This window comes from Chiloscyllium plagiosum, chromosome 3 (assembly GCF_004010195.1).
Source record: "Chiloscyllium plagiosum isolate BGI_BamShark_2017 chromosome 3, ASM401019v2, whole genome shotgun sequence".
NCBI lineage: Eukaryota > Metazoa > Chordata > Chondrichthyes > Orectolobiformes > Hemiscylliidae > Chiloscyllium > Chiloscyllium plagiosum.
This window is the reverse complement of record NC_057712.1, coordinates 60,423,739-60,449,628: the sequence shown is the minus strand read 5'-3', so window position 1 is coordinate 60,449,628 and position 25,890 is coordinate 60,423,739. Positions and strand designations below refer to the sequence as shown.

At 40.1% G+C, this 25,890-nt stretch overlaps 1 protein-coding gene across 3 annotated transcripts in view; it reads right to left on the bottom strand.

The window, feature by feature from the left end:
* The window catches only part of fam228a (family with sequence similarity 228 member A), a 73,560-nt gene that overhangs the window by 31,146 nt on the left and 16,524 nt on the right, over positions 1-25,890 (bottom strand). For all 3 annotated transcript variants that reach the window (XM_043682976.1, XM_043682960.1, XM_043682968.1), the window contains exons 2-5: positions 25,375-25,527; positions 16,436-16,513; positions 15,131-15,313; positions 12,496-12,576 (exon numbers count right to left, since the gene is read on the bottom strand). In XM_043682976.1, coding sequence (XP_043538911.1) covers positions 12,496-12,576; positions 15,131-15,313; positions 16,436-16,513; positions 25,375-25,527 — 495 coding nt within the window. The remainder of the gene's footprint in view (positions 1-12,495; positions 12,577-15,130; positions 15,314-16,435; positions 16,514-25,374; positions 25,528-25,890) is intronic.

Sequence of the window (25,890 nt, the reverse complement as noted above, 5' to 3'; positions counted from 1 at the left end):
CAGCCTTTACAGCCCTCTGCAGTAAGGAATTCCACAGAATCGCTACCCTCAGAAGAAATTCCTCATCTGTCTTAAATGCGCAACCTCTTATTCTGAGATTATGCATTCTGGTTTTACATTCTCCAACAAGGAGAAACAACCTTTCATCATCAACTCTGTCAAGTCCCTTAGAATCTTGTATGTTTCAAGAAGGTCTCATTCTTCTAAGCTCCAACGAGCACAGGCCCAACCTACTGAATATCTCCTGAAAGACAGTCTCTCCATATCTGGTATCAGCCACGTGAACAGTACCTGGACTGCTTCCAAACACAGTATATTTTCCATTTAATAAGGGACCCAAAATTGTTCATGGTATTCCAGCTGTGTTCAGTTGACTGGTTTGCATCATTTTAGCAAAATATCCCTACTTTTATACACCATTCCCTTTTGAGATAAAAGCCAAAATTCCAATTGCCTACCCAATTACCTGCTGAACTCAGATGCTAGCTTTTTTATGACTTGTAGACAAGGGCTCCCAAATTTCTCTGTTCTGCAGCCTTGTGCAGTCTTTCTCCGGTTAAATAATATTCAACTCCTCTATTCCTCCTGCAAATGTGCATAACCTCAAAATTTCCCATGTTATATTTCATCTGAGGTATTTGCACTCAGAAGCACAATTAGATAAATTCATAACCACCTGCAATTATTAAACACCTACTATGCTGAAAGCCACATTGCATAAGGAACGTATTCATTTCTTAGAAACCAGACAACAAGCATAAGTTAACAACAGAAATTTACTTCCACAAAAATAAGTGACACAGGTTTCTACACAAAAAGCTGTCATCCTAAACATACTTTCCACAGACCAGTGAGACCATAGCTAAAAAATTTCCTTCACATATGCATAAAGTGCATAACCAAGCAGTTAATAGTATTTTTACTGCATCAAAGCTCTCAACATCAGATCTAAATTTAAAAACCGACACTGTTCAGATTATGACGACATTTACTAACTTTTTTCACCTACAGGAGGTCCTAAACATATGAAGACTTAAACTCAAGATTCCACACTCATTTGCAAGCAATTCAATATCTCAGCGATTTCAAGACTTTTCTGGCTCCTGGTTGACAAAGTATTCCATTGTTCACAGGCTCAGTGCTGGTCTCTCTCCTTTGTAGACTCTCACTCCATGCCCACCTAGAGGTCACCCTGTCTCAACATCACCCCAGCCATAGCCTGCTACTCACCTTACCTTTGTTGGCCTCTTCTTTTGCCCCATCCACAGCCCCTCACACCATTTCAGGTTCTTTATACCACCAGCAAATGCCCTATAGCCAAGATTTGACAAATGGCTTCCTAGACTCAGCACTTCCAATCTTGGGAACCCAAACAAACGGTTCCCCCTACAGCCTGACCTTTCACTTACTCCCTTGCTTATTGCTTGAACAATCACAGACTTTTTCTCTTATGTTTACTGCTAATAGGTTCACTAGGAAACAAAAACAGGATTTATGCATGGCATGGCTGAGGTATTAAATAAGTACTTCTCATCTCGCTTTACTAAGGAAAAAGACACTGCTAAAGTCAAAGTGAAATTAGAGGCTGTTGATTAGAGGCGCTGGATTAAATAATTATAAAACGGATTCACAATAAAGGATGGTCAGAAAGACTGGAGAATTGCAAATGTTATATCTTTGTTCAACAAAAGGTGACAGGATAAGCCAGACAACTGCAGGTTAGTCAATTTAACTTCAGTCATGGAAAAGTTTCCATAATGCATTTGATAAAGTGACGCTATACAGGCTTAGAGGAAAACTAAAGTCCATGAAATAAAAAAGTATAGTGCCAGCATGATATGAAGTTGACAGAATGACAAGAAATCCAGAATAGCTGTGAATTATGGTATTTTTAAACTACAGGAAGGTATATACTAGGATTCTCCAGGCATTAGTCTTAAGTCCACTGCTTTTTTACTTGAAAATGTACAGAAAAATCTCAAAACTTTAAAATACTGAACTGTGATGAGAATAGTGATAGAGATTTCAAGTAGACAGAAGCAGCTCTTCTTGTTAACCTTTTAGGAGAAGATAACCATGTTCATGAGCTGGGGTGTTTGGTAGGGTTCCAGTTGTACAGCACGTGTAGGCGACTGTTTCAGTCAATTTGCACAAAGAAAGTTTTGCTGCAAATAGGGCAAGGTTTTGTGGCAGAATGATTTTTAGAAGAGTTTCTGGCTTAGGATTTCCTCCGTTTGTGTTAATAGGGATGCTTTTGATATGTGATTTCTCTCGAAATAGGTCTCTCTGTTTCTCATTTGTTTTCTCCAGATCCTGGGGTCCTGGGCAAGCTTCTCTATGGAATCATAATGTACTCCAATTGCCAGATGTTTGCCCACTCACTTAACCAATCTATATCTTTTTGTCAGCTCCTGCTGCCCTCTTCATAACTCACCTTCCTATCTATCTTTGTGTCATCAGCAAATTTAGCTCCCATACCTTCTGTCCCTTCATCCAAATCAATAATATAAAATGTGAAGAATTGAGGTCCTCGCATCGACCCGTTGTACACCACTCCTACCAGGATGTTGCCTGGTATGGTAGGAAGATCGTATGAGGAAAGGCTGAGGCACTTGGGGCTGTTTTCATTGGAGAAAAGAAGGTTTAGGATGACTTGATAGAGGTTTAAAAGATGATTAGGGGTTTAGATAGGGTTGATCATGAGAACCTTTTTCCACGTATAGAGTCAGCTATTACGAGGGGTCATAGCTTTAAATTAAGGGGTGGTAGGTATAGGACAGATGTTAGGGGTAGATTCTTTACTCAGCGAGTTGTGAGTTCATGGAATGCCCTGCCAGTAGCAATGGTGGACTCTCCCTCTTTATGGGCATTTAAACGGGCATTGGATAGGCATATGGAGGACAGTGGGCTAGTGTAGGTTAGGTGGGCTTGGATCGGCGCAACATCGAGGGCCAAAGGGCCTGTACTGCGCTGTATTTTTCTATGTTCTATGTTCTACCATCCTGTCATCCTGAAAATGATCCTTTATTCTTACTCTCTGCTTCCTGCCAGCCAACCAATCTTTCTATCTATTCCAATATGTTAACCCCTACAGCATGAACTTTTACTTACCATAATAATATTTGATCTGGCACCTTACCAAATGTTTCTAAAAATCTAAGTACAATACACTCACTGGTTCCCCTTTATGTACAATGCAAGTTACATCTTCAAAGAACTCCAATAAATTAATTAAACATGATTTCACTATAAAGAAACCATTTTAGCTCTATTACCTTGAACTTTGAACATATCCAAGTGCAAATGTCATTAATAATAACTTCTTTAACATTTTACCAATAACAGGTCAAGAAAACTGTCTTGCAGTTTCCGGTTTCTGCTTCCTTCCTTTTTATAAAAAAAAGATTTATATTAGCTATTTTCTAATCTATAAGAACCATCCCCAAACTAATGAATTTTGAAAAAGTAAATCCAATACATCAATGATCTCTGAAGAAAGTTCTAAAGAAGGGTCACTGGACGCGAAACATTAGCTTTGATTTAACTCTCCAGATGATGCCAGTACTGCTGCGTTTTTCCAGCAGTTTCTATTTGTTTCCAATTTCCTGCACCTTCCGTTTTTTTTAAACTTTACATCAATAATCTCATTAGCTACTACTTTTAAAGCCCTAGGATGAAATCCATCAGGACCAGGGGACTTTTCGACTTTTAGTTCAGTCAGTTTACTGAGTAGTACTTCCTGTTAATTGTAAAATTTCTTGAATTCTTCCCTCGCTTTCAATTCCTAATTTACAGCTATTTCCCAGATGCTGCTTGTTTCCTCTCTACTGTCATGTATTGAAGATTCGTTAACAGAAAGAAAACAAAGAGTAGGGATAAATGGGTCATTCTCAGATTGACAGCCTGTAATGTTTCACAAGGATGAGTGTTTGGGCCCCAGTTTTTCACAATCTACACCAATGATGTGGATGTAGGACCAAAAGCAATATTTCCAAGTTTCAGGATAACAGATGAAATGTGTGCTGTGAGGAGAATGCAAACAGAATTCAGAGATATTTGGACAGCCTGAGGAATTTTATGTGATTATTTTGAGGATATCCATTTATATAGGTAGAACACAGTGCTGAGTATTTCTTAAATGATGAGAGATCGGGAGGTAGTGATGTTCAAAGGCTCTGGGTACCCTTTTTCATAAGTCACTGAAAGCTAAGATGCAGGTGTAGTAATGATTTAGGAGGACAGATAGTATATTGGTCTAGATTGTAAGAGGATGAGAGTATAATTAGAAATAATATATTGCTCAATTGTATTGAACTTTGATGAGACAGTACCTGGAGTGTCGTGTAAAGTTTGGACTCTATACTCAAGGAAGGAAATACTCACCATAGAGCGTGCAGTAAAGGTTCACCAGAATAATTCCTGGGAAGGTAGGAATATCAATGAGGAAAGATTGAGGAGACCGAGCCTAAATTCTTCTCTAGAGTTGAGAAGAATGAGAAGTGATCTCATTGAAACTCATAAATCTGAAAGTGATAGAATGGATGCAGAAGGTCTTTTTTCCTCTCATTTGGAGGAGGAAATCTAGAATCAACAGAAAATGTGTTATAGAAAGGGCAATCTATTTCGGACTGAGATGAGGTGGAAATTCTTCACTCAGATGGTAGTGAATCTCAGAATTGTTTACTCAGAGGGCTAGACAGATTTCTAATTATTAATGACATCAAGGAATATGGAGGTATAACAAGAATATGGCATTGAGGTCATGATTAGCTATGATCTAAAATGGCAAGGAGACTCGACAGATTAAACATGCGCTCATGTTGCCTCAGTCTGGTGTGGATGCTTTGCATGCCAGCTTGTGGTGAACACCTCAGTATGTAGTATCAAGGCCAGCCATCTGATCTATTGAAGCTTCCAAGGGGAGCTCATGACTTTCTTGGCATAGATAGACAAATTTTCTACTCCTCCTTCCCAGACTGATATTTGAACTCTGCTGAAGGCCACACTTTGTTTGACAATTCTTCTATTTGTTTCACTGTCAATATAAAACAGGTTGAGAAAGCATGCTGCTGAGATAAGTGAATTTAGCTGATCTAAAAGTTAAAGTTCTTCACTGGAGGAAGGTCAATTTTGATGGTATTAGGCAAGAACTTTCAAAGGTTCATTGGGAGAGGCTATTCACAGGTAAAGGGACAGTTGGAAAGTGGGAGGCCATCAAAAATTTGTTGGGGGAGCCCAGAGGCAGTATGTTCCTGTTAGTGTGAAGGGCAAGGGTGCTAGGTATAGGGAATGCTGGATGACTAGAGAAATTGATGCTGTGGTCAAGAAAAAGAAGGAAGCATATGGTAGGCATAGACAGCTGGGACAAATGAATCCCTTCAGGAGTACATGGGCAGTAGGAGTATACTCAAGAGGGAAATCAGGATGGCAAAAAGGGGATATGAGATAGCTTAGCCAAATAGAGTTAAGGAGAATCCAAAGGGATTCAATAAATACATTAAGGGCAAAAGAGTAACTCGGAAGAAAATAGGGGCCCTTACAGATCAGCAAGGCCGTCTATGTGTGGAACTGGAGGAGATGGGTATTTACTGTGGAGTAGCATATGGAAGCTAGAGAACTTGGAGAAATAAATAGCGATATCTTGACAAATGTCCATATCATAGAGGAGAGGGTGCTGGCCGTCTTAAAACATCAGGGTTGGATAAATCCCCAGGACCTGATCAGGTGTTATCTAGAACTTTGTGGGAGGCTAGGGAGATGATTGTTCAGCTCCTTGCTGAGATATCTGTATCATCAATAGCCATGGATGAGGTGCTGTAGGATTGGAGGATGACTAATGAGTTGCCATTATTTACAGTCTGGTCACCCCACTACAGGAAGGATGTGGAAGCATTGGAAAAGGAGCAGAGAAGATTTACCAGGATGTTGCCTGGTCTGGAGGGAAGGTCTTATGAGGAAAGCCTGAGAGTCTTGGGTCTGTTCTCATTGGAAAGAAGGCTAAGAGGCGATTTGATAGAGATATACAAGATGATCAGAGGATTAGATAGGATAGACAGTGAAAGTCTTTTTCCTAGGTTAATGACTTCAGCTTGTACGAGGGGCATACAAATTGAGGGGTGATAGATTTAAGACAGATGTCAGAGGCAGGTTCTTTACTCAGAGAGTGGTAAGGGGGTGGAATGACCTGCCTGCCAATGTAGTTAACTCAGCCACATTAGAGAGATTTAAACAATCCTTGGATAAGCACATGGATGATGATGGGATAATGTAGGGGAATGGGCTTAGATTAGTTCACAGGTGCAACATCAAGGACCAAAGGGCTTGTTCTGTGCTGTATTGTTCTATGTTCTAAGTTTACAGATGACACCAAAATTGGTGATGGAGTGGACAGTGCAGATTATCTCAGAGTACACCTTGACCAGACAGGCTGAGGTGTGGCAGATGGAATTTAATTTAGATGATTGTGGGGTGTTGTGTTTTGGTAAGGCAAATCAGGGTAGGACTTATACACTTAATAGTAGGGCCCTGGGGAGAGCTGCCGAGCAAAGAGATCTTAGAGTGCAGGTTCATAATTCCTTGAAATCGCAGCCATAGCTAAACAGGTTAATGAAGACGGTGCAGTGAATTGAGTATAAGAGTTGGGATATCATGTTGCAGCTGTATAGGACATTGGTTAGCCCATATTTGAAATACTGTGATCAATTCTGGTCTCCCTGCTAATGGAAAAGGTGTTGTTAAACTTGAAAGGATGCAGAAAAGACTTATAAAGATGTTGCCAGGATTGGAAGGCTTGAGATAAAGGTAAAGGGTGAATAGATTGGGGCTATTTTCCCTGCAGCACCGGAGGCAGAGGGGTGACCTTATGGAGGTTGGAAAAATCATGAAGGACACAGATAGGGTGAATAGTCAACGTCTTCTTCTCCAGGTAAGGAAGTTTAAAACTAGTGGGTATAAGTATAAGGTGAAAGGGGAAAGATTTGAAAAGGACCTAAGAGGCAACATTTTCACACAGAGGGTGGTGCACGTATAGAATGAGCTGCCACAGTTGAGGCTGATATAATAACAATATTTATAAGGCATCTGGAAAGATACTGAATATGAAGGGTTTAGAGGGATATGGGCCAAATGCTGGTAAATGTGACTAGATTAAGTTAGGATATCTAATTGGCATGGACAAATTAGACCAAAGGATCTGTTCCCGTGCTGTACAACTCTATGACTCTATAACCACTAGTGACAGATTCTGCTGATTGATGGTAATTTTGGGGTCAAGATAGGATTTTCCTGGAGAAGAATGCTACATTACTTCAAGATTTTTCATACTGAGTGTAAAATCATGTTGTTGCAAGCAATGAAAAACAAATCCAGGTTATGCTGCATGTCCATCGTAAATTGGCAAATAGTACAGACATAGGTAGTTAGGAAATTGTGAAGTTTAATGCAGTCTTTTCCTGGAGCCGTCTGCAACTGAACTACTTCCCATCCATTTTATATCTGATTTTGAAGTCAGCATCACCATCATGCAACACATCAGACAGCCTGACAGAGAAAAACATGCTGAAGAGGGTGATGCTAGAATGCAGCATTGTTTAGCACTATTGATGATTAGGAATGGGTCAGAAGAACAACTACAATTCAGGACAAATGCAAGCATGTCACCATTCAGGTATGCAGTAATGCAGCAGAATGATTGGTAGTTTTTATGAATAATTCACTGAATGCAGAATGAATATATGGTTAATAAGGCACAAGGGATCTTGGCTTTATAAATAGAACAGAGTACAAAAACATGCAAATTATTATGACTTTTCATAAACTACTGTATTGGTCTCAAGTATTGAATCCAGTTCTGAGCAGTGAAAATAAGCAAGGAGTGTACAGAAAAGATTTATGAGAAGGGTTCCAGGGACTTCCTTTAGATGGACAGATTAAAAAAGCCAAGACAAAAACAGAAATTGCTGGAGAAACACAACAGGTCTGGCAGCATCTTGTGAGAGAAAGCAGAGTTAACATTTCAGGTCCGGTGAGTCTTCTTTGGATTTTTTTATAAGAAAGCTGGATCTGTTCTCTTTGCACTGACAAAGCAAATAATATAATTTTAAAAAAAAAGAACTGCTGGAGATCTGAAACAAAAACAGAACTTGCTGGTGAAACTCAGCAGGTCTGGTAGCATCTGTGGAAAGAAAGCAGAGCTCACTTTTCAATATGGTTCGCCACCATAAGTGGCGAACCATATTGAAAGCAACCTGTAATAGGCCTAGGTGTAGGTGAGAATGGGTGACTGTGACAAACATAACCCATGTCATAACAGGACTGGATGTGGGGTGGGTTAAAAAGAAGATGGAACCAGATTCTAAATTTATTGCACAGTGTTGTGTCCTTGAGCCAACAGAGTAACCAAGCAGAAAATCAGGTGTTCAGCAAAGTGGTCACAGAGTCTGTGAATTTTTTAAAATGTGTATGGTTAGGGTCTGGAAAACACTACTTGACAGTATGGCAGAGACAGATTCAATTTTAGCTTTCAAAAGGAAATGAGATAATCATCCAAGTAGAAAATGTGCACAACTACAGGGGAAATGTCAGGTAATGGGACTAGTGGAGTTACAGAAAGCAGCACAGACATATCAGATTGAATGGCCTCCTGCCATTCTGAAACTGCTCTTTGACCATATAATCAACAAAGTAACCGTTAATGTTTATGTTATTAAGGATAAAATGCATAGGTAAAAATAGTTACAACTTTTTTGAAGCCCAAACTTAAGCCAGTTGGTACATATAGGAGAAATCCATGAGGCTAAGTTAGGATGATAACATTAAGGGAGGCAACAATTAATTTTCAAAAACATAATTTAAATGCTAGGAGAATCAATAGAAACAATTTGCAGCAAATGTTCATTTTAATATCTAGCTAAAATAATTTTAAATATGTATTTATGTTGTTTAGGGAGCACTTGCTGTGAGTCATAGAGATGTACAGCACGGAAACAGACCCTTCGGTCCAACCCGTCCATGCCGACCAGATATCCAAACCCAATCTATTCCCACCTGCCAGCACCCAGCCCATATCCCTCCAAACCCTTCATATTCATATACCCATCCAGATGCCTCTTAAATGCTGCAATTGTACTAGCCTCCACCACTTCCTCTGACAGCCATTCCATACACGCATCACTATCTGTGTGAAAAAGTTGCCACTTAGGTTGCTATTATATCTTTCCCTTCTTGCCCTAAACCTATGCCCTCTAGTTCTGGACTCCACCACCCCTGGGAAAATACCTTGTCTATTTACCTTATCCATGCCCCTCATGATTTGATAAACCTCTATACAGTCACCCCTCAGCCTCCAACACTCCAGGAAAAACACCCCTAGCCTATTCAACTCTCCTTATAGCTCCAATCCTCCAACCCTCACAACATCCTTATAAGTCTTTTCTGAATCTTTTCAAGTTTCACAACATCCTTCCAATAGGAAGGAGACCAGAACTGCACATAATATTCCAAAAGCGGCCTAACCAATTTCTATATAGTTGCAACATGACCTCCCAACTCCTGTACTCAATACTCTGACCAATAAAGGAAAGTATACCAAACACCTCCTTCATTATCCTACCTACCTGCGACTCTACTTTCAAGGAGCTATGAACCTATACTCCAAGGTCTCTTTGTTCAGCAACGCTCCCTGGGACCTTACCATTAAATGTATAAGTCCTGCTAAGGTTTGCTTCCTCAAAATGCAGCACCTCGCATTTATCTAAATTAAACTCCATCTGCCATTTCTCAGCCCACTGGCTCATCTGATCAAGATCCCGTTATAATTTGATGTAACCTTCTTCGCTGTCCACTACACCTCCAATTTTGGTGTCATCTGCAAACTTACTAACTATGCCTCATAGACAGAGAACACGGGGGGCTAACACCTTCAACATATTGTCTAGCTAACACCAATTGTTACAGATAACCTGAGAATGCAACTTTTAAAAAAAGGTTTTGTGATTTACAAATGAAAGAAGTGAAACTATTATGGTATTCGAACAGATGAAAGACTCAACAGACAATCAAGGTATTTTTCAATGTATAATTTCAGTTACATCATACTGTAAATATTTGCTATAAATTCTGTGCCTTACAATTGTGTCCTCCACAATCACCTGATGAAGGAGCGGTGCTCTGAAAGCTATTGTGCTTCCAATTAAACCTGCTGGACTATATAACCTGGTGTTGTGTGATTTTTAACTTTGTATGCCTCTCAAGCTCACATCCAAATCATTAATATAAATGACGAAAATTCGTGGACACGTTTGTACCACTGAGGCAAGGAAGAGATGGTAGAGTGAGGAACATTGGATGACAAGAGATGTAGAACATCTAGTCAAGAGAAAGCAGGAAGCTTACTTAAGGTTGAAGAAACAAGGATCAGACAGGGCTACAGAGGGTTACAAGGTATCCAGGAAGGAACAGAAGAATGATTTGGAAGAGCAAGAAGGGGGCATGAAAAAGCCTTGGTGGGTAGGATTCAGGAAAACCCCAAGGTGTTCTACAGAGTGAGGGTAGGGATAGTGGAGAGAACTTGTGCTTTGAGTCAGAGGAGGTACAGGAGGTCCTTAATAAATACTTTGCTTCAGTATTCACTAGTAAAAGAGACATTGTGGTTAGTGAAACAGGCTGATATGCTCGAACAGGCTGATGTTAAAAAAGAAGATTTTGAAAAAGGTGAGGATAGATAAGTCACCTGGGCCAGGTGAGATATATCCAAGGTGACTACAGGAAGCAAGGAAAGAGATTGCTGCGATAATCTTTTCACCCTCACTGTCCACTGGAGTAGTACCAGATGATTGGAGGGTGGCAAATGATATTCCCTTGTTCAAGAAAGGGAATTATAGACCAGTCACTCCTATGCTAGTGATTGGCAAATTATTGGAGAGGATTCTGCGAGACAGGATTTATGATTATTTGAAAAAGTATACCTTGATCAGAGATAGTCAACATGGCTTTGTGAGGGACAGGTTATGCCTTGCAAACCTTATTGAATTATTTGAGGATGGGACAAACACATTGATGAAGAGCAATGGATGCGATGTACATGGATGTTATCAAGACATTTGATAAGGATTCCCATGGTGGGTTCATTCAGAAAGTAAGAAGGCATGGGCTACAGGGAAATTTGGCTGTCTGGATACAGAATTGGCTGGCCCATAGAAGACAGAGAGTGGTAGTAGATGGAAGGTAATCAGCCTGGAGCTTGGTTACCACTAGTGTTCCATTGCGATCGGTTCTAGGACCTCTGCTCTTTGTGATTTTTAAAAATGACTTGGATGAGGAAGTGGAAGGTGGGTTAGTAAGCTTGTTGATGACATTAAGGTTGGTGGAATTGTGGAGGGCTGTTGTAGTTTGCAACGGGATATTGACATGATGCAGAGGTGGGCTGAGAAACGGCAGATGGAGTTCAGCCTGGAAAAGTGTGAAGTGATTCATTTTGCAAGGTCGAATTTGAATGCAGATAAAGGGTTAAAGGCAGGATTCTTGGTAGTGTGAAGGAACAGAGGGATCCTAGAGTCCATGTCCATAGATCCCACAAAGCTGCCACCCAAGTTGACAGGGTTGTTAAGAAGGCATATGGTGTATTGGCTTTAATTAGCAGGGGGATTGATTTTAAGGGCCGCAAAGATGTGCTGCAGCTCTATAGAGTCCTGCTTAGACCACATTTGGAATATTGTGTTCAGTTCTGGTTGCCACATTACAGGAAACTTTAGAGAGAGTGCAGAGGAGATTTACAGGATGCTGCCTGGACTGGAGGGCATGTCTTGTGAAGAAAGGCTGAGGGAACTGGGGTTTTCTCATTGGAGTGAACATAGATGAGAGATGACTTGATAGATGTGTACAAGATGATGAGAGGCATAGATAGATTGGATAGCCAGACAGCTTTTCCGCAGGGCGGAAATGGCTATCACGAGGTGGCATCATTTTAAGGTGACAGAGAGTGATGGATGCATGGAATGCATCCATAGTAGAGTCAGATACATTAGGGACACTTAAGTGACCCTTGGATAGACATAGGGATTATACTAAAATGTATGCTCTGAAGGTTAGTTTGATCTTAGAGTAGGAAAACGGTCAGCACAACATAGAGGGCCAAAGGGCCTGTACTGCACTGTACTGTTCTCTGCTCATATAAATTATAGTGATCAATGGTTTTTGCGGTATACCTAAGAATATAACATTGAATCCATATTTTGTACAACTGCAGATATTCTTTGGATAGTCTTGGGAAATCATGCTATACACCATTGAAAAGCAAGTTTAGCAAACCAAACTGTCAACAGTATAATCTTAAGATTACAAATTAAGGTATGCCACTGAAGTGAATAGGTTGCTTTCTGAAATAGACTGTAAGTATACTTATATAATGCAGCTTCATGTTATACAAGCAATAAACATAAATTGTGATACAACTGTTTCTTCAAGAACTAAATGCTGTAAAAAATCAAAAAACAATACCTTAAATGTATGAGGTTTGCACAGATGGCTGACAAATGGATTAAAATCATCTGTGTTATATTCTTCCAAAAATACAGGCTCCTATTAAAAGACAGTTTAACATTTATGCATATGAAAGCTACATTATAGCATGAAGGTTCATGTTATATTACTACTACTTTGAAACTTAGGTTTAGGTGGAAAGACCACTTTTACCCAAGTTTGTTTTGTATTTATATATTGTCTGCATTAAGGGGAGACATATTTTTACTTTCATTTTAGATTTATTGTGACAGTGGTGACAAGGTACCATTAGTTTGTTGATAAATTCATTTTTAATGAGGATTACAGCCTTGTTGTAGAGATCGAGGTGAACAGTTCAGTGTATTCGGGATAAAAGGGTACAGTAAAATAGAGCTGTTGTCCAGTATTACAGAAAGACAGAACTTTCCAGATGGTCAGATTCAGTTACAGCACAAAGATTGTTAGCTAGCAATCACCAAAACAGTCAGGGCTAGGGAAAGAAAATGCTGTGTTGTAGAGGAAAACACTAGAACTGTTGATTGCTGAGGGTTTGGAACACCCACATAGTTGCTCCTAAAATGTTTAGAAGTGGGCAAGAATAAATCAATACATCCAGCAATACATAGAGTCTAGATTAGAGTGGTGCTGGAAAAGCACAGCAGGTCAGGCAGCATTCGAGAAGCAGGAAAATCGACGTTTTGGGCAAAAGCCCTTCATCAGGAATGGGTAAAAGCCTTTTAAAACCCATCAGGAAGGGCTTCTGCCCATTCCTGATGAAGGGCTTTTGCGCGTAACGTGGATTTTCCTGCTCCTTGGATGCTGCCTGACCTGCTGTGCTTTTCCAGCAGCACTCTTATCTAGACTCTGATCTCCAGAATCTGCAGTCCTCACTTTCGCTCAATTATAGGCACATCAACTGAACAAAGAACTTTAAATTGGAGTCAGGGTGATCCTCCATTAAGTTTGAATATCTAGAAGATTGGTATGGAGGGTAAAAGCTTTGCATCTTTAGCTTTGACATTTCTGATAACTCTCAAAATAGTTTTGAATAATGTTGTATGGTTAGTTGTTTTTCTTTTTGCAACAAACTTCTATTTCCTTTTGTTTAAAGCACACTGGCAATCTCTTTGATATTTTCAGTGATTAACCATGTAAATCAGATATGTGCAAGGGGACAGAATTGGAGGAGCACAGAGATCTTAGAGGCCATCATGTTTGGAGGAGGTTACAGAGCTGGGGGGGGAAGTGTGAGGCCCTAGAGGGATCTGAGCACAAGGTTGTGGATTTGCTGGACTGTGCGCTGTGAATCCAGGCTGAGATGGGTGGGCAGAGTCATAGAGATGTACAGCATGGAAACAGACCCTTCGGTCCAACCCGTCCATGCCAACCAGATATTCCAACCCAACTATTCCTACCTGCCAGCACCCGGCCCATATCTCTTTAAACCCTTCCTATTCATATACCCATCCAAATGCCTTTTAAATGTTGCAATTGTATTAGCCTCCACCACTTCCTCTGGCAGCTCATTCCATACACGTACCACCCTCTGCGTGAAAAGGTTACCCCTCAGGTCTCTTTCATATCTTTCCCCTCTCACCCTAAACCTATGCCCTCTAGTTCTTGACTCCCCCACCCCAGTCAGGGTGAAGGGGTGAGGGAGCAGCAGCAGTTAGGGAGACTAAAGGATGGGAGTTTGACCAGAAAAGGGTTGGAAGCCATAGACAAAGACTTTAAAGATGGATCACCAAAGCATGATCAGGGAAGGTAACCTGTCTGATTTAACCTGTTTGAGGTAATCTAACTCAACACAGAGCCCAAAACTGGGACTACAGTTATTATTCTTGACCCTGGGTGAGGCAGAACAATCAACAAAGGTTTCTGCTCTGAGTCATTATTTATCCATCCCCTGAAAGTTCTACAATGTCTGACAAAGCAGATCAAAGGAGGTGAGGTAAACAGCAGACATGAGCCAAGTGGATGACAGAACAGGGTAGAGGGGCTGAATGGCTGTATTTCTATAATAAGCAGAACAGCAGCTCTATTGGAATAAGAAATCTGAACTGTTAAAAAAGATCAAGCCGGAAAGATCATTAGACCAAAATGACTGTTGTAAGATAGGTATATTTCAGCTCAGTGATGGCAGGGGGGAGATGGTGGTGGTAGTGCATCGTGGCTTGGTGGTTAGCACTGCTGCCTCACAGCACCAGGGACGCAATTCCACCCTCATGTGACTGTGTTTGTGGAGATTTCATGTTTTTTCCTGTGACTGTGGGGGTTTCCTCGGGGAGCTCCAATTTCCTCTCCCAGTGCAAAGATAGCAGGTTAGGCAGCTTGGCCATGCTAAATTACCTGTAGTGTCCAGTGACGTGCAGATTAACCATGGGGAATGCAGGGTTTCAGGGATAGGGATGGGGGTGGATCTGGGTGGGATGCTCTTCGGAAGGTCAGTGTGGACTCAATGGGCCGATGGTCTGCTTCTATGCTGTAGGGTTTCTATGATTCTATCACAGTGAATGAACAGCAAAAATCAAATTATGGTCCCATGCTGGGCCCTAAATTGCCCAGTATTACTATCAGCTGGGATCACAACAGTAGAAATAGGTCTAGATCAGATATGGTTGCCAATTTGTACCTTTTTATTGCAGTAGTCTAAATACTGTAAAACTGAAGGCCGTCTTCTTTCAATTGACTGATTTAATTTTGCCTTGACTTTCCATTGGATTGGTTCATAAACGTAATCATTCCATTTTTTGTACAGTATTTCTTTTTTTCTCAAGTTTAGCATATCCTTACAGGCTATATATTCATCCAATTCCTAATTAAAATCAGAGAAAAAATGCTGGATAAAAATAAAATAACAAGTTGCTGCTTAGAATTTACAGCATCACATTTGTACAGGTAGGAAAATATGGAACGTATTTGGATGTGAATTTTATAACAGGCAACAAAAGATTATACCTGGTTCATCATCCTGTTAGATTGAATTATCATAGGAACAGCAGATTGAGCTTATAACCTTTATTCAATAAGATCATAGCTGATCTGCAACTCAACACCCTTCACCTTCCTTTGATCAATTTTCCTTGAAACACTTAGCTAACAAATATCAATTGATAGCAGATAACATCAATTAACCCAGCATCTACATCTTTTCAATTTCCTATCAAAATCTTGTATCTTTTGTGTTTCTCAGTTCTATCCAGTGTTTCTATTGTCTGGTTACCATTACTAAACACATTTCTACTGTTATAATTGTGCCTTTTATCAATGTTAAATGTACCACTCCTTTCTCACTTTCCATGTTCTTTCTGAGGATCCCAAAGTAGGGAATGCAATGACCTCAGTTATCTCCAACTTTCAGTGAGGTATCTGTATATATTTCTATTCTGTCTTTGTTTTACCAGGTTATTGTTACTTCAGGTTAGGAACAGAAATCAGGTTTTACACTGTTTTTTATCTAGTCACTTCAAATCCCCTCCTGTATCTTTAAAATCCTTCCCATGGCCTGATTTATCCATTCAGCTAGGATTCCAGATGCAGCATAACTCTGTGAAGACAAACACAAAGGTGTACTGTACTATCCCAATATTGGTACCAGTGCTCCAAGTCTTTGAGCTGTAAATAAAACATTTCACAAATTACATAAAGCAGCAGTCCGAAAGCTAGTGCTTCCAAATAACCCTGTTGGACTATAACCTGGCGTTGTGTGATTTTTAGCATTTCACAAAGGACAGTTCGGCAGCGGAAACAGTATGCATAGGAGAAAGCAAGTGCGACTCTGGGGAGCTGTCTACATACAGTTGATGTGATGAGGGAATATGTAACTAGGGAAATCGGGACAGCAATATAGAATAGCAACATGGTAATAATGGAAAATTTTAATAGTACTTTCCTGGTTTATGTTTTCCTATTCATAACTGATAAAAATTAACATTACCTTGATAAAGCATTCTTCTGTATCAAACAAGGGCTGACAAAGAGCACTAACTCCCAAGGATTCCTTATCTGCTTTATCCTGCAAAAAGAAAACCCAAATATTTAAAAACTATAGGCTGTTTATTCACAAATATTTAAGCACCATCACTGCTATACTGAACTACAAATAAAAAGATAAAATCAGATGAGGAACTGAAGAGGATTTTGAAAGCAATTTTATTCCTCCTACACTTTGTCTAATTACACGTTCAACCTACCACATATTTGACTGGAGCAAAACCTGATTGATCCCTGGTTTGGTCATCTGCCAACTAAATGCCTGCTCTTATAGAGTCATACAGCACGGAAACAGACCATTGGTCCAACCAGTCCATGCCAACCATAATCTCAAACCAAGCTAGTTCCACCTGCCTGTCATAAGGCCAATCCTTTCAAACCTTTCTTGTTCATCTTATCAGAATGTCTTTCAAATGCTGTACATTTATCCACACCAACCATAGGGTCATAGAGTCATAGAGATGTACAGCATGGAAAGAGTCCCTTCGGTCCAAACCGTCCATGCCGACCAGATATCCCAACCCAATCTAGTCTCACCTGCCAGCACACAGCCCATATCCCTCCAAACCCTTCCTATTCATATAGCCATCCAAATGCCTCTTAAATGTTGCAAATGTACTAGCCTCCACCACGTCCTCTGGCAGCTCATTCCATACACGTACCACCCTCTGTTTGAAAAAGTTGCCCCTTAGGTCTATTTTATATCTTTCCCCTCTCACCCGAAACCCACGCCCTCTCGTTCTGGACTCCCCGACCCCAGGGAAACGACTTTGCCTATTTACCCTATCCACGCCCCTCATAATTTTGTAAACCTCTAAGGTCACGCCTCAGCCTCCGACGCTCCAGGGAAAACAGCCCCAGCCTGTTCAACCTCTCCCTACAGTTCAATTCCTCCAACCCTGGCAACATCCTTGTGAATCTTTTCGGAACCCTTTCAAGTTTCACAATATCTTTCCAAAACGAAGGAGACCAGAATTGCTTGCAGTATTCCAACAGTGGCCTAACCAATCTCCTGTACAGCCGCAACATGACCTCCCAACTCCTGTACTCAATACTCTGACCAATAAAGGAAACATACCAAATGCTTTCTTCACTATCCTATCTACCTGCGACTCCACTTTCAAGGAGCTATGAACCTGCACTCCAAGGTCTCTTTGTTCATCAACACTGCCGAGGACCTTACCATTAAGTGTATATGTCCTGCTAAGATTTGCTTTCCCAAAATGCAGCACCTCGCATTTACCTGAATTAAACTCCATCTGCCACTTCTCAGCCCAGTTCTCCCTGTATTCCATGAGATTGAACCTTGCTAATCAGTCTCCCATGGGGAACCTTGTCGACGCCTTACGGAAGTCCATATAGATCACATCTACTGCTCTGCCCTCATCAATCTTCTTTGTTACTTCAAAAAACTCAATCAAGTTTGTGAGACATGATTTCCCACGCACAAAGCCATATTGACTCTCCTGAATCAGTCTTTGCCTTTCCAAATACATGTACATTCTGTCCCTCAAGATTCCCTCCAACAACTTGCCCACCACTGAGTTCAAGCTCACCGGTCTATAGTTCCCTGGCTTGTCTTTACCGCCCTTCTTAAACAGTGGCACCACGTTTGCCAACCTCCAGTTTTCCGGCACCTCACCTGTGACTGTCGATGATACAAATATCTCAGCACGAGGCCCAGCAATCACTTCTCTGGCTTTCTACAGAGTTCTCGGGTACACCTGATCAGGTTCTGGGGATTTATCCACCTTTAACCATTTCAAGGCATCCAGCACTTCCTCCTCTATAATCTGGACATTTTGCAAGAAGTCACCATCTACTTCCCTACAATCTATATCTTCCATATCCTTTTCCATAGTAAATACTGATGCAAAATATTCATTTAGTATCTCCCCCATTTTCTGCGGCTCCACACAAAGGCCGCCTTGCTGATCTTTGAGGGGCCCTTTTCTCTCCCTAGTTACCCTTTTGTCCTTAATATATTTGTAAAAACCCTTTGGATTCTCCTTAATTCTTTCTGCCAAAGCTATCTCATGTCCTCTTTTTGCCCTACTAATTTCCCTCTTAAGTATACTCCGACTTCCTTTATATTCTTCTAAGGATTCACTCGATCTTTCCTGTCTATACCTGACATATGCTTCCTTCTTTTCCTTAACCAAATCCTCAATTTCTTTAGTCATCCAGCATTCCCTATACCTACCAGCCTTTCCTTTCACCCTGACAGGAATATACTTTCTCTGGATTCGTGTTATCTCATATCTGAAGGCTTCCCATTTTCCAGCCGTCCCTTTACCTGCGAACATCTGCCTCCAATCAGCTTCCGAAAGTTCTTGCCTAATACCGTCAAAATTGGCCTTTTTCCGATTTAGAACTTCAACTTTTAGCTCTGGTCTATCCTTTTACATCACTATTTTAAAACAAATAGAATTATGGTCGCTGGCCCAAAAGTGCTCCCCCACTGACACCTCAGTCACCTGCCCTGCCTTATTTCCCAAGTGCAGGTCAGGTTTTGCACCTTCTCTAGTAGGTACATCCACATACTGAATCAGAAAATTATCTTGTACGCACTTAAGAAATTCCTCTCCATCTAAACCTTTAACACTATGGCAGTCCCAGTCGATGTTTGGAAAGTTAAAATCCCCTACCATAACTACCCTATTATTCTTACAGATAACTGAGATCTCCTTACAAGTTTGTTTCTCAATTTCCCTCTGACTATTAGGGGGTCTATAATACAATCCCAATAAGGTGATCATCCCTTTCTTATTTCTCAGTTCCACCCAAATAACTTCCCTGGATGTATTTCCAGGAATATTCTCCCTCAGCACAGCTGTAATGTTATCCCTTTTCAAAAATGCCACTCCCCTTCCTCTTTTGCCTCCCTTTCTATCCTTCCTGTCACATTTGTATCCTGGAACATTAAGCGGTCGGTCCTGCCCATCCCTGACTTCTTATGGAAGTTCATTCTGTGTAAAAAAACATGTCTCTCATCTTCTCAAAAAGATATGCCACCTAGTTTTGACATCTCCCACCCAAGGGAAACAATACCTGTCAATCACCTTATCTATACTTCTCATGATTTAAAAAATCTCCTATGCTCAAGTGAAAAAAAGTTCAGCCTATTTGGTTAACAAGGTTAGATGGCGTGGAGTACAGAAGAACTAGCCACTTTGATATAAAATTGGCTAGAAGGTAGGAGACAGGGTGGTGGAGGCAGGTTGCTTTTTGGACTGGAGGCCTGTAACCAGTGGTGTGCCACAGATATCGGTGCTCGGTTCAATGCTTTTTATCATTTATATAAATGATTTTAATGCGAATATGGGAGGTATGGTTATAAAATTTGCAGATGACACCAAAATTGGTGGTGTAGTGAACACTGAAGAAGGTTGTTTCGATGTACAATAGGACCTTGATCAGGTGGACAGATGGACCAAGAAGTGGCAAATGACGTATAATCTGGATAAATGTGAGGTGCTACACTTTGTTAGAGCAAATCAGGGCAGGACTTATACACTTAATGGTAAGGTCCTGGAGAGTGTTGCTGAACACAGACCTTGGAGTTCAGGTTTATAGTTCCTTGAAAGTGGAGTTGCAGGTAGAAAGGATAGTGAAGGTGGTGTTTGGTACACTTTCCTTTAACGGTCTGTGAATTGAGTTGGGAGATCATGTTGCGGCTGCACAGGACATTGATTAGACCTCTTTTGGAATAGGGTATTCAATTCTGATCTCCCTGCTCCAGGGAAGATACTGTTAAACTTGAAAGGGTTCAGAAAAGATTTACAAAACTTTTGCCAGAGTTGGAAGGTTTGAGCTGCAGGGGGAGCTGAATAGACTGGGACTATCTTCCCAGAAGCTGAGGGGTGACTTCACAGAGGTTTATAAAATCATGACAGACATGGATAGGGTGAAAAATTAAGGTCTATTCCCCAGGATAGGGGAGTCCAAAGTTAGAAGGCACAGGTTTAAGGTGATTGGGGAAAGATTTAAAAGGGACCTAAGAGGCAACCTTTTCAAGCAGAGGATGATGCACATATAGAATGAACTTCCAGTGGAAGTGATGGAGATTGGTACAGTTACAACATTGCTGAAAATGTGTTGCTGGAAAAGCGCAGCAGGTCAGGAAGAAGGGCGTATGCCCGAAACGTCGATTCTCCTGTTCCTTGGATGCTGCCTGACCTGCTGCGCTTTTCCAGCAACACATTTTCAGCTCTGATCTCCAGCATCTGCAGCCCTCACTTTCTCCTCGAACAGTTACAACATTTAAAAGGCATTTGGATGGGTACATGAATAGGAAGGGTTGAGGGGGAAATGGGCCAAGTGCTGGCAAATGGGACTAGATTAATTAAGGATATCTGATCAGCATGGACAATTGGACCAAAGGATGTTTTTGTGCTGTTCATCTCTGTGACTCCATCTCCCTGTAAATCAAACTCTCCATTCCTGGCAATATCCTGGTAAATCTTTTTTGAACGCTCTCCAGCTTTATAATATTCTTTCTATAACAAGGCAAACAGAACTAGACAAAGTGTTCCAGAAGAGGCCTCACTGAAGTCCTTTAACCTCAACATGACATCCTAACTCCTATTCTCAAAAGTCTGAGCAATGGAGGTAAGCGTGTTAAACGCCTTCTTAACCACCATGCCTACCCGGTGATGCAAATTTCAAAACATTATGTACCTAAACTCCTAGGTCTCTCTGTTATACAACACTACCCAATACCCTACTTTTAAATTGTATAAGTCCTGCCCCTGTTAGTTAATCCCTCACATTTAGCCAAATTAAACTCCTTCTGCCACTCATCAGACCATTAATCCAATTTATCAAGATCTCTTTGAAATCTTAGATAACCTTCTTCACTGTCTACTCTTCCATCAATTTTGGTGTCATTCGCAAATTTACTTATCATGCCTTCTGTTTCGCATCTAAATCATTTATATAAATGACAAACAAAAGCAGACCCAGCACATATCCCTGCGGAACATCACTAGTAACATGCCTCCAGTCCGAAAAAAGCCCTCCACCACCACTCCCTGTCTCCTGCCATGAAGGCAATTTTGTATCCAATTGGGAAGCTCACCCTGAATTCTATTTGATGTAACTTTACTAATTAATCTACCATATGGAACCTTGTCAAAGGCTTTACTAAAGTCCAAGTAAACAATGTCTACCTTTCTGATCTCAACAATCTTTTTGGTTACTTCCTCAAAAAACTCAAAGAATCAAGTCTGTGAAATATGATTTCCCTCACACAAAACCACACTGACTATCCCTAATCATTCCTTGCTTCTTGAATCTTCTGTACTAGTTTGGTTGTGGAATTGCCATATTTGGGCAAGATTCAGACCACTTATGGAAATAAGACTCACTAAAACTCCATGTCTTCAATTATCATTACATTCCAAAAAATGGAATGACTACATCTATGAACCAATACAATGGAAAGTCAAAGCAAAATAAAATTAGTCAACTGAAAGATGTCTCTTGTTTTTACAGTATTTAGACTACTGCAATAAAAAGGTACAATTTGATAATCATATCTGATCTAGATGTATTTCCACTGTTGTGATCCCAGCTGATAGTAATACTGGACAATTTAGGATCCAGCATGGGACCATAGTTTGATTTTTGCTGTTGTTTACTGCTGTGGTTGGTCACTGAACATATTCACCAAGAGACTCTCAGTATGGTTTTATTAATATAACATAAAAGTTTATTACACAAAAGTGTTTTGATGTTCAAAGGTACCATAAAATAAAAGTACCATACCTTTTAAAGTCAGGGGCATAATTATTGTTGTATATGGGAAAACAGGATAGTCAATTTACTCACTGTAAGATCCCATCAATCAAATTTTGATTTTGTAGAGCTTAATGAGAGATATATATTGCTCAGGCTACCAAAGCTCTCTCATACTGCTCTGAATAATGCCAAAGGATGCTTTATCGCCATGTGAGATCTCCTCTAAAAGTCAGTATCTCCAAAATCAATGCCTATTCACTGGTACACTAAAATGTCAGGCTAGATATTGTGTTTAAAACTTTAGTGTGGAATCTAAACCCAAAGCTTTCTGATTCAGAAAAAATAGTGTTTTTTCTAACAGATTTTTTTTTAAGAAGGGACTCTTTTGGTACAGTGGTAATATCTCTTTCTCTGAGCAAGGAATCCAAGGTTCAGCAGTCACCTGCTGCAGAGGTGGATAATAAAATCTCTGAACATGCTGATTTAAAAACAAACTTTCATAAGGACTCTTATAACATAGTAGTAGGACCTACTCTGAGCTAGGAAGCCCAGGTTCAGGTTCCACTGCTCCAGAACTGTGTAATAAGATCAAAGGCCCATTACATATAACAGCAAAACCTGCTCTGCCATTTGATTTTGTTAGATTATGTTTCTGAACCTATTCTTCACCTTCTTGTTACCTTTGATCCCTTATCAATTAAGAACCTTTCGATCTCTGTTTTAAATACAGTCAGTGGCTTGGCCTCTACAGCCTTCTGTAGCGAGAAGATCCACAGATTCACCACCCTCTACTTTTTCCTCATCTCAGTTCTAAAGGATTGTTCCCTCACTCTGAGGCTAACCTTGCTCTCTATACGGTGTGGTGAAAACGTAGAGTCATAAAGCATGTAAACAGACCCTACAGTCCAACCAGCCTATGCCAACCATAATCCCAAACTAAACTGGTCCCACATGACTAGCCTTGGCCGATATCATCCAAACCTTTCTTATTCATTTACTTATCCAAATGTCTTTCAAACTTTGTACATGTACCCCATCCACCACTTCCTCTGAATGTTCATTCCACACATGAACTCGGTCTAAAAACAGTTGCCCCTCATGTTCTTTTTAAAATCCTTCTTCTCACATCATAAAAATATGCCACTTAGTCTTGAAATCCCCCCCATAGGGAAAAGGCATCTGCCATTCACCTTATCTAAACTCCTCAAAAACTTTATAAGGAAACCCCTCAACCTCTTACATTTCAATGAAAAAAGTCCCAGCATTTTCCCTCTGAGTCAAACTCCCCATTCCTGGCAACATCGCAGTAAATCATTTCTGAAACCTCTCCAGCTTGATGGTAACCTTCCTGCAACAGGACAACCAGAACTGGACATAATACTCTAGAAGAGGCTTCACTTCAATATGACTTCCTAACTCCTATTCTCAAAGGTCTGAGTAACGAAGACAAGCACGCTAAACACCTTCTTAACTACCCCATCTACATGTGATGCAAACTTCAAAGAATTATGAACCTGAACGCCCAGGTCTCTGTTATACAACACTACCCAAGGCCCTTCCATTAACTGTTTCAGTCTAGCCTTTGTTCGTTTCACCAAAATGCATTGCCTCACGTTCATTCAAATTAAACTCCATCTGCCATTCCTTAGCACACTGACATAATCAATCAAGATCGCTTTGTAATCTCAGATAACCTTCATCGTCCAGCATACCACCAATTTTGGTGTAATCTGCAAACTTACTATGCCTTCTATATTCTCATCTAAATCATTTTATAAATGACCATCAAAAGTGGACCCAGCACAGACCTCTGTGGAAAATCAGTCTGAAAAACATCCCTCCACTGTCCCCGACTCCTGCCATTAATCTAATTTTGTATCCAAATAGGAATCCCTGAATCTTATGTGATCTTACTTTACCAATTGGTCTACCATGTGGAACCTTGTCAAAGGCTTTACTCAAGTCCAAGTAACAATATCTACCGGTCTGCCCTCAATACAGAGTCAGAGTTGAGAGGTGTACAGCACGGAAACAGATCCTTTGGTCTAATTTGTTCATGCCAACCAAATGCCATTTTAAAATACTTTTCTTTGGAAAGCAAATAATTTAGTTACTTTGAAAAAGTTAAATTTTCTGTTTACAAATATTGCGATTATAGAAAGTATTTACTATAACTAGGACTTTAATGAGAATGGTCATGAAACACAAATCTTTCAAGCAGAAGTAAACATTAATTGTTGAAAGCAACGATCTCACCAACTAATTTGATGTTTCCCCCACCAAACATTGTATCTTGGAAAGCTTTCATCATAAGACCAAACTGTGATGAAGTCATTGTATTAAAACTGGCTAAAGAATATATGATATAGTGAAATAAAAAAAGATTGCGAATATGCTGGAACTCATCTAACACAAGACTGAGAATATTTTAAACAATTATTTCATGTGGAATCACATTATAGTTTTTGGCTGCCAATCATTTCTATCTCATTTAGCACCCTCAGGAAATGTACAATGATGGAGACGAAAATTGCTATTTAAATCAGTTTACCTGGCTTAAATAGCATGTCCCAAATTTAATCGAGAAGTTAAGGAGGAAAATAACAAATGTACTTCAGCAGCATTGAGATTAAAATACTGGTACAAAAAAACAGCTGTAAAGATGGAAGCACAAACATCCTCAAAAGATCTTCATGTTCACTGCAGTTTTACTTTTTTTTAAATGGTTTACAAAGCATACATCAGCACTATGTAGTTCAAAGCCTACAGAGCAATGAATGCCAACTGTGAAATCTCCCAGTAAAATGATGATCTGTATAAAAATTTCTTATGATTAAACACTTTTTTATTTCAAAAATTTACTTCATAAAAAATATCTTTGTATATTTACAAAGTCATAAACACAGTTCCATTCTATACAGCAGCATATTAACGAACTTGCCCAATGAAGCTCTCCTATATGTCACAGTCATTCATATCACTGTTCTTGCAACTGGAGTTTCAAATGCACCACAGGACCAGGGTCAGTAGAATTTGGTTATCCAAATCTCTGAACTGCTTGTGGCATTTTAATGTGGTTTCTTTGCATAACTTGTAGCAAATATTACTACTGGTCACTGCTATTTTTTTAAAGCATTATACCTGGAGATATGCAAATGACTTCTTCGAAAGCCAGTCCACACAAGTCCGGTCTGTTGAACAAACAGATACACTTCGACATTTTTCTGATGGTCCTTTTCTTGCATTTCTTTGTGCTGAAAGAAATTGCATTGGGCATGTGTCTGTTGTAGAAATCTACAATGTAGGCAAAAGAAAGTGTAAAATTACAAAGACTGTGCTGACAACTTTGATTAGAGATGCCTTGAAACGCTGTTCTTCTCAACCGAAGGTTTTTGACATGGTATATTCTATGCTTTGGAGGGATAATACCCAGCAGCAGGCAGGTGGGAGTAGTTTTTAGTTTAGGAATATGTTCGGCATGGACTGGTTGAACCATAGGGTCTGTTTCCATGATGTATCACTCTATCTATCTATCTTCAAATGTTGCTGTCCAGAAAAGGATTCTGCTTCACATACACAAGAAAAGCTATAAAACTTTTCTAAACTGAATTATACTTTGTGCAATATAAGGCTTTTACTGCCCTGGAAACTCATGCT